The sequence below is a fragment of the Molossus molossus genome, unplaced genomic scaffold (genome assembly GCF_014108415.1).
Source record: "Molossus molossus isolate mMolMol1 unplaced genomic scaffold, mMolMol1.p scaffold_m16_p_13, whole genome shotgun sequence".
In the NCBI taxonomy this organism is placed as follows: domain Eukaryota; kingdom Metazoa; phylum Chordata; class Mammalia; order Chiroptera; family Molossidae; genus Molossus; species Molossus molossus.
This window is the reverse complement of record NW_023425348.1, coordinates 17680691-17694161: the sequence shown is the minus strand read 5'-3', so window position 1 is coordinate 17694161 and position 13471 is coordinate 17680691. Positions and strand designations below refer to the sequence as shown.

At 40.1% G+C, this 13471-nt stretch overlaps 1 protein-coding gene across 1 annotated transcript in view; it reads left to right on the top strand.

Moving 5' to 3' along the window:
* Positions 1–13471, top strand: part of ARHGAP20 (Rho GTPase activating protein 20) — a 125277-nt gene that overhangs the window by 101250 nt on the left and 10556 nt on the right. Inside the window, exons 9-11 of the mRNA XM_036258882.1 lie at positions 715–903; positions 10798–10976; positions 12341–12502. Coding sequence (XP_036114775.1) covers positions 715–903; positions 10798–10976; positions 12341–12502 — 530 coding nt within the window. The remainder of the gene's footprint in view (positions 1–714; positions 904–10797; positions 10977–12340; positions 12503–13471) is intronic.

Here is a 13471-nt window from a genome sequence, read left to right as displayed (position 1 = left end):
GTTTCTGTTTCTAATACCCTGCAGTGTCCCTTCTGATTGTTGCCTGTGAACACCAATCCCAGAGAGCAGCAGTGGGAGGAAAGCATAAGTCAAACAAACTAGTCCTGATGCTCTTGAGTAACACTGATTATATAACTAATAAAAAGTAATGAAATGTATTTTTTCAGACAGACATTTAGTGTTGAATAATAGTAATGAGTGATGCTTGAAATATATAGTACTGTGCCCTTATTATTTAAGTAATAGTAGCCATTAATATTTACTTATTTGATCCTCATAATACTGTGTGATGAGTAAGGCAAATATTTTAAGTCATGGATTTGAGGCTGAGAGAGGTCAAGGGTTTGCTGAAGATTCATAGATATAGTTAATATCAACAGAAAAACTGCAATGCCTTTAAATATTCTTAGATGTGAACACAGGAGACACCAACATTGTGCAACTCACACACCAATCTGTGCATTCCAAATAAGATATTCTTTAACAATTGGCTTTTTCCCCTCTCCCACACCCCCTTAAAACTACTCTGGTAAGACCACCTGAATTATGTGCTGGTGTCCAACTATAAGAGTATGCATGGTGATCATTCAGTCAACAAAAAGATTCTTTATACCAGAAGTCTGAGGAGCAAACTGCAGTACATTCCAGTATGTACCACACATGCTCACAGTACTAGACAGTCCATAGTCTACATTTAGACCTGTCTTTGTGTAGGGCACGAATATCCCTATGGAATTAAAATGAGCCACCTTCGAGATACTGCGCTCCTGACACAGGAACCAGAGGACTCCACCAGCCCTTCCAACCTCCAGGAGCCCTTCCTCATGGAGCAGCTTCCCCGGGAGATGCAGTGCCAGTTCACTCTGAAGCCCAGCCGCCTGGCTGTGGCCCCGCAGCTGAGTGGTGAGTGGCTTCTCTTTCTTCATAGTGCCTTATTTTAGCAAAAGTTCTTATTCCTGAAAGCAAAGTTTGTACAAAGACAAAGACCCAGACTTCCAGCCACATGAGGTATTTCTTCATTCATATTTGTTAAGTGTTTTGAAAGGAAGGTTTTGAAGATAGTTTTATAAATCAGCAGTAGGTGTAACTAACTTAGAATCAGCAGTTTAGTCTGTCCCTTCCGTCATCACTATTCTTTCCCCTTTCACCTTATGCCCACTGCAGAGTCGGAGGCACAGGCAGTGCTGCAGGTGCCTCAATGCCTTCTTTGTACTGGAACACATTGTGCTGTGTGTTCCCCCTAAATAGTCTTATTATAAAAAGGAAACTTTCTTTTTTTTATTTTTTTATCCTCACCCGAGGACATTTTTCCATTTTTTGTTCAGCTAGAGTGGGAGGGAAAGAGGGAGAGAGAGAGAAACATCGACGTGAACAAGGCACATGCCCTTAGCGGGAACCGAACCCGGGTCTCTCTGGACCGCATACCAACGCTCTAACCGCTGAGCCAAACTGGCCAGGGCTAAAAAGGAGGCTTTCAGAGATGGGTGTCAGGAGACTGTGATGCCCTACATGGATCCTGGTACTGATAAGTATGGGAGACTAAGATGATTTCCACAGAAATCTCTCCTTAGTCTACTAATCTAATCTGAATTCCTTGTCACAGAGCCATCTCTTACCCACCCCATAATAAAGAATGATAAAGTGAACCCTGGCCAGTTTTGCTCAATGGTTAGAGTGTCGACCCATGGACTGAAGGGTTGTGGATTCGATTCCCAGTCAAGGGCGCATACCTGGGTTGCGGGTTCAATCCTCGACCCTGGTTGGGGTTGTGCAAGAGGCAGCCAATTCATATCTCTCTCTCACATCAATGATTCTCTCTCTCTCTTTCTCCCATCCTCCCTTCCACTCTATCTAAAATCAATGGGAAAATATCCTTGGGTGAGAATTAACAACAACAACAAAAAGAATGATAAAATGATATTCAGCATAGCAGGACCATCATTTACCTAACCCAAGTTTGAACTTTAAGCCCTCAGTCTGAAAGTAAGATTGTATAAGAAACAGAAGAAAAAGGATATTAAAAAGTGTGAGTGAGATAGCAGAAAATTGATGCTGAATTCATGTAGCTGCCTTTCGTACTAACTGGGGAACCCAGTGAACGATGGCAGCTATTTTATATACACCTACCCACACACGAACATCCAACTTAATCTTTTTTTAACTTTATTTTTATTGTTGACTCTAGTGCAGATATCCCCCATTATCCCCTCCTTTGCCCACCTCCACCTAGCCCTCACCTCCCCCTTCCCTCTGACCACACTGTTGTCTGTGTGCAAGGACTATGCATATATGTTCTTTGGCTAATCTCTTTACCTTCTTTTATCTCTTCCCCCAACACCACTCCCCTCTGACAGCTGTCAGTCTGTTTCATGTATCCATGTCTCTGGTTCTATTTTGTTTGTCAATTTTTTTGTTCATTAGATTACACATATAAGTAAGATCATATGGTATTGGCTTTCTCTGGCTTGTTTCACTTAGCATAAGGTCCACCCATACTGTTGCAAAAGGTAAGAGCTCCTTCTTTTTTACAGCTGCATGATATTCCTTTGTGTAAATGTACCACAGCCTTTTTATCTACTCATCTGCTCATGGGCACTTGGGCTGTTTCCAGATCTTGGCTATTATATATAACGCTGCTATGAACATAGGGGTGCATATATTCTTTCTGAATGGTGTTTCAGGATTCTTAAGATATATTCCCAGAAGTTGGATCACTGGATTAAAAGACAGTTCCATTTTTTAATTTTTTGAGGAAACTCCATACTGTTTTCCACAGTGGCTGCACCAGTCTGCATTCCCACCAACAGTGCACTAGGGTTCCCTTTTCTCCACATCCTCACCAGCACTGGTTGTTTGTTGATTTGTTGCTGGTAAGCCATTCTGGCATATATGAGGTGATATGTCATCATAGTTTTAATTTGCATCTCTTGATGATTAGTGATGTTGAGCATTTTTCAGCATTATCCTAATTTCAACACCAGATAAAGACACTACAAAGAAAGAAAATTATAACCCAATATCCCTGATGAACATAGATACTAAAATCCTCAACAAAATATTAGCAAATTGGATCCAGTAATGCATTAGAAAGATCATATACCATGATCAAGTGGAATTTATTCCAAGGATGAAGATTGGTACAATATTCTCAAATCAATAAATGTGATACATTACCTAAACAAAATGAAGGATAAAACTCACATGGTTATATCAATAGATGCAGAAAAAGCATTTGATAAAGTACAGTACCCATTTATGATTTTAAAAAATCTCAGCAAAATGGGAGTAGAGGGATCATATCTCAACATAATAGAGGCCACACATGAAAAACCTACAGCCAATATCATACTCAGTGGGCAAAAACTAAAAGCACATCTCTTAGGATCAGGAACAAGACAGGGATATCCACTTTCACCACTCTTATTCAACATAGTACTGGAAGTCCTAGCCACAGTGATCAGACAAGAAGAAGAAAATAAAAGCCATCCCAGTTGGAAAGGAGGAAATAAAACTGTCATTATTCACCGATGACATGGTATGATATTGTACATATAAAACCCTAAAGACTTCACCAAAAACTTACTAGATCTAACAAATGAATTTGGCAAAGTAGGATACAAAATTAATATCCAGAAACCAATGTCATTCTCATACACCAATAATGAAATATTAGAAAGAGAAACTAAGAAAATAATCTTATTTATTATTGCAACAAAAAAATAATAAGATACCTAGTAATAAATTTAAACAAGGAGGTAAAAGACCTGTACTTGGAAAACTATAGGACATTGAAGAAAGAAACAGAGGAAAATACAAACAAGTGGAAACTTATACTGTGTTCATGGACTGAAAGAATTAACATCATTAAAATATACATACCACCCAAAGCAATCTATAGATTAAACACAATTTCTATTAAAACAGCAATAACATATTTCATGATCTAGAACAAATATTCCAAAAGTTTACGTGGAACCAAAAAGATTCTGAATAGCCTCAGCAATCTTGAGAAAGAACAAAGTTGGAGGTATCACAATACCAGATATCAAACTATACAACAAGGCCATTGTAATCAAAACAGCTTGATACTGGCATAAAAACAAGCCAAAGCTGTGGTATATTTACACAATGGAATACTATGCAGCTGTAAAAAAGAAGGGTCTCTTACCCTTTGAGAAAGCATGGAGGACTTGGAGAGTATTATGCTAAGTGAAATAAGCCAGTCAGAGAAAAACAAGTTTATCACATGATCTCACTTATAAGTGGAATCTAATGAACAAATTTAATGGAAGAACAAAATAGATCTAGAGACATGGAAGAATGGCACAGACTGACAAATCTCAGAAGGAAGGCGGGGGTAGGGAGGTAGGAAGAGATTAACCAAAGAACTTTTATGCATATATGCATAACCAATGGACATAGACAATAGTGTGGTGAAGGTATAAATGGGTGAGAGTGGGAAGGAGGGTTCAATGGGGGAAAAATAGGGGATGTCTGTCATACTTTCAACAATAAAAATTAATTTTAAAAAGAAGAACAGCCCTGTCCGGTTTTTCTCAGTGGTTAGAGCATCAGCTGGTGGTCCAGGGAGACCCAGGTTCAGTTCCCACTAAGGGCACGTACCTCGGTTGCAGTTTGTCCCCGGCCCTGGTTGATCATGTGGGTGGCAGCCACTCGATGTGTCCCTTTCACATCGATGTTTCTTTCTCTGTCTCTCTCTCTGTCTCTCTCTGTCTCTCTCTCTCTCTTTCTCTCTTCCTCTTTCTCCCTCTCACTCTATCTGAACAAAAAAATGGAAAAGTGCCCTCAGGTGAGGAATGAATGAATGAATGAATAAATAAATAAACAGAAGAAGAACAGGCATATAGATCAGTGGGACAGAACAGAGAGCCCAGAAATCAACCCTATGGTCAATTAATATCTGACAAAGGAGGCAAGAGCATACAATGGAGTAAAGACAGTCTTTTCAATAAATGTGTTGGGAAAATTGGACAGGTACATGCAAACAAAATTAAACTGGTTCAACTTCTTACACCATATATAAGAATAAACTAAAAGTGGATTAAAGACTTAAATGCTAGACTCAAACCATAAAAATCCTAGAAGAAAACATAGACAGTGAAATCTCAGACATCTCCCACAACTAGAATAAAGACATAACTTTGTATCTCCATTTCTGAAGGAAGCTTTCTGTAGTTAGCTTATGGAAAATATTTCCGTTATCCAAAATAACCGTAGGTGAGCATAGTCATCTCCAATCTGTTTTTCAAATTTTGCCTCAGTGTGGGGAGAATCTAAATACTGTGGTATCATACTGAAAACAGAGTAGCAATAGATCTCTCAGAAGGCTACTCCTGTGACTTAGATCACTGTCACTCAGCCTAAGGGTGGCTGGTCCCCAGTGAAACACACCTACTGTTATTTGAGGGTTCAGGATATAAACATTAAAGATCTGACCTCAAAGAGTATACAGTGGAGTCAAGACAGCCTCTTCAATAAATGGTGTTGGGATAATTGACGGCAACATGCAAAAAAGTGAAGCTAGACCACCAACTTACACCATACACAAGAATAAACTCCAAATGGATAAAAGAATTTAATGTGACTCATGAATCCATAAAAATCCTAGAAGAAAATGTCGGCAACAAAATTTCAGACATCACATGCAGCATTCAGACATCATACACAGCAGAATTTTTACTGATACAACACCTAAGGCAAGAGAAACAAAGGAAAACATGAACACATGGGACTACATCAAACTAAAAAGCTTCTGCGCAGCAAAAGAAACAGCCGTCAGAATGGAAAGGGAGCCCACTATATGGGAGACCATAATTGGCAATGATACATCAGATAAGAGGTTAATTTCCAAAATATATAGAGTACTCATGCAACTCAACAAAAGGGAGACAACCCAATTAAAAATGGGCAGAGGACCTAAAGAGATACCTCTCCAAACAAGACATACAAATGGCCAAGAGACATATGAAAAAATGCTCAACATCACTAATCATCAGAGAGATGCAAATTAAAACAACTATGAGGTATCACCTCACACCTGTCAGAATGGCCGCCATTAACAAATCATCAAACAACAAGAGCTGGCGAGGGTGTGGAGAAAAGGGGACTCTAGTACACTGCTGGTGGGAATGCAGACTGGTGTAGCCACTGTGGAAAACAGTACAATATTACCTCAAAAAGTTAAAAATTGAATTGCCATTTGACCCAGTGCTCCCACTTCTAGGAATATACCCTAAGAAGCCTGAAACACCAATCAGAAAGAATATATGTACCCCCATGTTCATAACAGCACTATTTAAAATAGCTAAGATCTGGAAACAGCCCAAGTATCCATCAGTAGACAAATGGATAAAAAAGCAGTGGTACATATACACAATGGAGTACTATGCAACTGTAAGAAAGAAAGATCTCTTATCCTTTGAGACGACATGGAGGGACCTGGAGGGTATTATCCTAAGCAAAACAAGCCAAGCAGAGAAAAAGACAAATATCACATGATCCCACTTATTTGTGCAATATAATGAACAAAACAAACTGATGAACAAAATAGACCCAGAGACATAAAAGTAGGGTACAGACTTACCAACCTCAGAAGAGTGTGTGAGGGAGAGGGAAGAGATAAACCACAGAACTTATATGCATGTATGCATAACCATGGACATAGACAACAAAGCTGGGGATGGGGGGGGGGGAATGGGGAGGACGGTGTCAATGGGAGGGGGAAGGAGAATCATCTGTAACAAAAATAAATTAATAAAAATAATAATTTTTTAAAAATCTGACTTCAAGACCCAATTCAAATATCACTTCCAGGAGATCTTTTTTACTTCAGTGTGTCTCTAGAACAGTTTCCACATCTCTAGTGTAACTTAAAAATTACATTATGATGATTTGTTTACATGTCTCATTAGACTTGCTTAAGCTTGCTTAAGGCCTGGGAACTTATAGCAGACTTAATCCAGTATATGGAATAGAGAACTTACATGGATGATGGAGTGGCTTAGTCACTCCTATTATGACACAACAAGTGGAGCAGAATTCTGGGGTTGAAGTGGGATCTTCCTGAGAACAGTGTGAAGTAGCTCCTGAGGTTTCAGGTTGAACGGAACTCCCTCTTCTGCACGGCAGGTTCACCTGCCACGCAGGCTTCAGACCCAGGATTCATGGAACTGAATTTTTATGGTAGATGGTAAAATATGGCATGCAACTTTTTCTTCTACCTGTTTGCCGTATCATTTGAGTATTCTCCCATGCATATTTCATACTGCAGGGGCAGGGGTTATTTTTAATTTGGAGAGTTACTTGACTGGAATAGAATTTTTAATTAAGGTTTTGTTGTTGTGATTATTATTATTCTATAAGCACAAACTTTTCAGAATTGTGATGTTTAGTATTCAGTCCCCTAACAGAAGCGTGAAGAACTAGCGGAAAACTTGCCAGGATTGTTTAGGAAAGCTGGAGTTAACGAAGTTAGTTTGTGCTACATTTACATCACCCTTATATTTTTAATAGCAACAGCATGATATTCATCAGCCTTTGGCATTCAGAAAGTAAGAGCTATGCATTAAAAGCTATTCAGGAAAGTAAACTCTCATGATTTTTTTTCCTCTCTGCCCCAGAGGGAACATGAAGTCTAAACTTGAATGTTGTACAGAACGAAAGGCATGGCTGCAGCCGAAACTATTTATAGTACAGTACAGGCCTCAATTTCTACTTTATCCTCTTCTACACCCATAGGATAGCTGGGTATGTTAACTTCATAATAAAGCATTCTTCCTAAGAATTTGTGAAAGCTAAAAAAAATCAAATAAATCTGATAATTTTACAAATGACGAAACCAGGTCAAATGTGAGGAAACTACATTCGGTACAACTACTCAACATATACAGACATACATATTAAACATTTGCACAAACTGAAATTGCTAGACAATGGAACTCCCTCCCGAATTTAAGAATGGGTTTAGTTTCCTTTTCTGTTTTTTCAAAATGGTATTGTTTGGGAATGTCAGGGCAGGAAGAAAGTAGTATAGTTAAGCAGAATCTGGTGTTCCTGCCTGCCTGCATACTTCCAAAGGCTGTTGGGCCAGATGGAGAGTGGATGTGGGGAGAAGGTCTTCTTTGTGGGGAGGAGATTAGTGTCTTAATAGCTTTAATCAAGATCACTTTGACTCATCCCCTGGACAAAGTAGTACTTTTCATGCATTATGCTACTTAACCCTCTCGATAAACCTTGGGAGAGGTAGGTAATATCATTCTCAGTTTTGAAAGGTTAAGTAACTTACCCAAGTTCATGTCACTGGGCTCCTGACTGTAGAACCAGATACCTTTATACTTGGGTGTGTGCACATTGATGATGCACAGATGTGTCCTGAGGAAACCAAGTGTTGATGGTGGTATGGAGTACCAGTAAAATGTCACTTATTTGTTTATTCTCCCACAACTTGGCGTTTTTTAGTATTTGGTTTAATTTGGTCATTCTGAGGAAATAAAACATTTCTTTGAAATGAGCATTTGACACTGCTGACCATGGCCTCCCTGAGAAGATCATCTCCTTCAGTGTTCCCGTCAGAGAATGTGAGCAGTTAAACATGGACTCTGGCAGCCTGTGCGGCTGTCAGTGCCCACAGCCAGAGGCCAGTGCCCAGCCACCATGCTCTCTCCCTGGAGAAAACGGAGTCAGCCCCTGTGTGGATGGCACCTCGGGAATGGCTCCTCAAATTGCAGTCAGTTAGCCTTAACTACATGTTGTTTTGAATCTGCCCCACACATGGGTGCTTCAGGGGTCTGCAGAGATTCGGGCAGAATTTATACATAGCATTTGGGGCTCCACTATTTAGTTTTCTCCTTGTAGCATTTCCAGCTGCTGTGGTTACCACTACCTCCATTCTCCAGTTCTCCATTCTCCAGTTTCTCTTCAAATTTTAGTGACCCCCATGGTGCTGGGGCTTGACTTAGGGCTAAAAGCCCAGTGCTGTGCCATTCCCTTCTTCCAAGTGTCAAATTTTTATCTCAAGTATTTCCCTTCTTTTGATTCCTCTTTAGTGCCTTCAGATAAGCCTTTTTATTTTGTCTAGAGTTGGTATCTGTGTAGGTGTTGAGGCCGTTGGACAAGGGAGGGTGGCAGAGAGGTCCGAAAGGATCCTTAAGGAGTTGTCTTTTTAGATATCAAATCCTATTCAAATCCATCAATTTTCATGTTAAAATTAGAGACAGAGGACATCAAAAATGTTTTAGCACTGCCCTGGCCCACGTGCTCTGTGATCAGAGCGTCACAGATTGGATTACCAGGTAAGGGGCACATACCTGGGTTGCAGGTTCCATCCCTGGTCCTGGTCAGGGTCATGCAGGAGGCAACTAATCGATGTGTCTCTCTCACATCGATGTTTCTCTCTCTCTTCCCCACTCTCTCTCCCTCTCCCCTTCCTACTACTCTCTCTAAAAATCAATTGAAAAAATACCCTCCAGTGAGGATTAACAAACAAAAAAAGAAAATGTTTTAGCACAATGATATCACAAAATCATGATTCACAGTTGACCTCTGTTACTTCTGCCTGTTTTGTTCCTGTTGTCTTTTTACCTTTTCCACCTAAATTTCTCCTTAATTCAGTTATTGTTCAAGAATTATTTGGTGAATGCTTACTCATTAAATGTGAGACACAATGCTGAATGTTCAGTTGAACATCACAGCCTCCTGCCCAGTGGGTAGATATGCATTATCAGTCTTCCAAATGCCTGTGGTACTTCGTTCCTCCTATAGGACATTGTATTTATTAACATACTTGCTGCTTCTCCCTACCACCTGTCTTGTTTCCCACTAGATTACAAATTGCACCATGGCAGGGGCAAGTCTCACTCATGTTTGCAACCATTCATGCTGCCTTAAGGCTTTTTTAAGTTGGGAACCGAAAGATACCTGCAAGTCTTTGCAGCTGGAAAGAAAGGGGGATGTGTAGAACATTCACTTCCTGTCTCAGTGGTAGAGTGGGACATCGAGTAACAGAGCATTCTTTGTTTCAAGAGGACATCTTAATAGAGACAAGTCTCCTCCTCCTCCCGCTCCTCCTATCCATCCTCCTTCCCCTCATCTTCCCCGCCTCTCCCCCTCTTCTCCCCCTCTTTTTTTTTTTGATCCTCACCCGAGGACATTTTTACATTAATCTTCAGACAGAATGTGAGGGGGAGAGAGAGAGAGAGAGACAAACATCAATCTGAGAGAGAAACATCAATTCGTTGCCCCCCACACGACCCTGATCAGGGCGGGGCACCAAACGGCAACCAAGGTACGTGCCCTTGAACGGAATGGAACCCATGACTCTTTGGTCTGAGGGCCAGTGCTCTAACCGCTGAGCCAATCCGGCCAAGGCTCCTCCTCTTTTTTCTTTTTTTCTTTTTTTTAAATCTATTTAATTGTGGTCTGATTTAATCTTAACCATTTTGTATGCCTAGTCTCATCTTTAAAATGGGACAATATATATGCTTTAAGCTGTTACAGTTCAGTAAAGGACCCTTTCACCTGTCAGAATTCAGTGCCAAAACTCATGTAATTAACCCAGCGATGTTCCAAAAACAGGTAGGAGAATAACCCAAACACTTGATTTTTTCTTAATTTATAAAATTTTATAATGAAATTTTATACATTGAATTAACAGTAACAAAGGACACCTATAAGCACTTTTCTCTTTGAGCCATAAGTACTGAACATAATGTGAAATAGAAACTGTAGAAATATGGGTAAGTGAATTAAACTAGTTTTTCTACTTCACTTCTTCCTTAGATTCGGGTCAGAAGACATTTAAAAGGAGAAGATCTATCATCAGTTGGGCCTTTTGGCGGGGTTCTGGCACTCACCTGGATACCTTGCCCATGTCGCCAACCTCTCCTGTGCCAGGACAGCTCTTTGGAGTGTCTCTGCCAATTATCTGTGAGAATGACAATCTGCCCAAACCTGTCTTGGTAAGTCTCCTTCTGGCCTGTAACCCCAATGGGAAAGGAGGTTTGGGGAAGGAGAGACCTCTGGGAGGCAAATCTATATCCTAATGGAAATGTTATAGACACCCATAGCATTGGCTGAGAATCTTTATTATTATTTCAAAGAATAAAAGTCTTATTAAGCTATTGCAGAGTCGTAAGCTAGACATAATAGGAAAAGATCACCTACACTACTCATCTCAGGAAAGAGCCACATTGGGCCTGCTCAGATCCATTGGACTATGCTTGGTAGACAGAGAATTCACATCATCCCTCACGTTTCTCTCACTTCCTTTCTTGAATTCTACATTGTTCTGAAAATCCCCTTTAATCACTTTGCAGCAGAGACTACTCAATCATATACTTTTTAAAAATCTTGCATGTGTTGTATTTGTATTTCAAGTATTTATGCATAAGGATACATCCTCTAGCATGTAGGTATCTTTCTTATATAGAATGGGTCAGATGAAAACCACTGCATTTGTCTTGTCTCCAGTTGTTTCAGTAAATGATCACCGTTAAACAGCATGTATTGAGTATCCAGTATCCTCTAAGTACTATACTAGATGTATGCACTTTGTGCTATATTGTGTATCTGTTAGTGCCAGACACTGGCCTTGCCACTTTATTGCTTCCCCTACACAGCAGAGTTAGGGGATAGTTATCATCATCATCACCATCCCTACTTTACAATTTTATCTTAAAAGCCTCACGTTTATCCAAGATCACACAGTAAATATGTGCTATGGCTAGGTTTCAAGTCCCATGGGTTGCTTGTCTCCAACACCCATTCTTTTCCTACACTGAGAGCAGAGGACGTACAGCTTGAAAGAATGCAAAATGAAAGCCAGATCAGAATGGAATGGGATGGAGAAAGCTTCCTGGGGCAGATAGCTGTAGCCTAATTTAAAAAAAGGAAGTCAATACAGGAAGTAGAATGACATATGAAGATGTATAAAAAGAAGGACAAGCAAGTGGAGAATGAGTTTGACAATAATATTTTATATTGGGGGAAAGAGTTTGCATTGGAGAATAATGGAGGAGAGGAGTGAGATAGAAGAAAGACCTGTTAGCAGGGACTTTGAAGCAGTCAGAGAAATTTGAGTTTAAAGTGGCTGCTAATTCATTGAAACAAGACAGGCAAGTGTTTCAAGTAAAATGTTCCTCAGATGTTGAAGAAATAGAATAAAAGAGATTTAGAGATACCAAAGGAAATGAACTTTAATTCTTCCGGCAGTCTGTCCAGCCCCGTCCGGCATCCTTCGGTGCCTCCCCCTGTCCCCAGCACTGGCAGCCGAGGGATTGCTGGAATGTGTAAAGTGCCATTGTTTTTCTTTGCTTCCCCATAGGATATGCTTCTTTTTCTTAATCAAAAAGGACCCCTCACTAAAGGCATCTTCAGACAGTCAGCCAATGTGAAATCTTGCAGAGAGCTGAAAGAGAAACTGAATGCTGGGCTTGAAGTGCACCTAGACTGTGAATCTATTTTTGTGATAGCATCTGTTCTAAAGGTAGGAAAGTCCCCCTCCATCTACCTCATGGTACGGCTCTGGAGAAAGACAGCTGTTTTCTTTCCTTATAACATTATTCCCATCTGCAAAGAACCATAATAAATTAGAATCTAAAATGTATTCAGAACACTTCACAAAGTAAGATTGTCCTTTAAAGGCCACGCCCAATGATATGGCATGTCAGACATACTTTTTAAATTTTTTCTATCCCACACCACTCTCCCCAGCTTCACTCTGCTACCTCATGCAGAAATTTTTTTAATTAAGTTAAATTAAAAATAGTCAAAACACACACAGCACATTTACCAAAACAAACATCCTAATTATGATGACTTCCTCACAATCTCACTTCCTTCCTAATAAAGGCAAATTTTTCTAAAATAAACTTTATTAAACTTTGAAACAGAACTTTACCATAACAAATAAACATTTGCCTAACAAAATGGCTCTCTAAGACCACTGGAAGGTCCATTCGTTCATCCAGACCTTCCCTTGTCCCTGATGCCTCACAGTAAAAGTGGGACAGGATTGACTCCTGAGTCTGGGCCTCCTTTTATAAAAACCCTTCCCACACTTGACGTTCATTATGGTTCTTACCCTCACCCGTGGCTCCTTAAGTCACAGCCACAGTTGGGTTAGAGCGCTTGTAAAATGTGTTCCTCCCACATTCTTGAAAATGCCTCACATTTTTGGATAATGTAGAGTCAAAACCAGCTTTTAGCAGAGCTTTTCACTTCTACAGGCCTTCCTCAAGCTTCCATCTCCCAGCAGGGGCAGAGACAAGGCCCCAGCCTGTACCCTAGGGCATGGAGCATGCACAACAAATTAAGGAAAACATGGTGAAGACCCTTATATACCCATACTCCTGCTAGGTGGTCAACTGTTTACAGAATCTTGCTTCATGACCTAATGCACGATCAGATGTTTCTTGGTAAATGGGGCATGTCTGCTCTTAACCCCTGCTAGGCC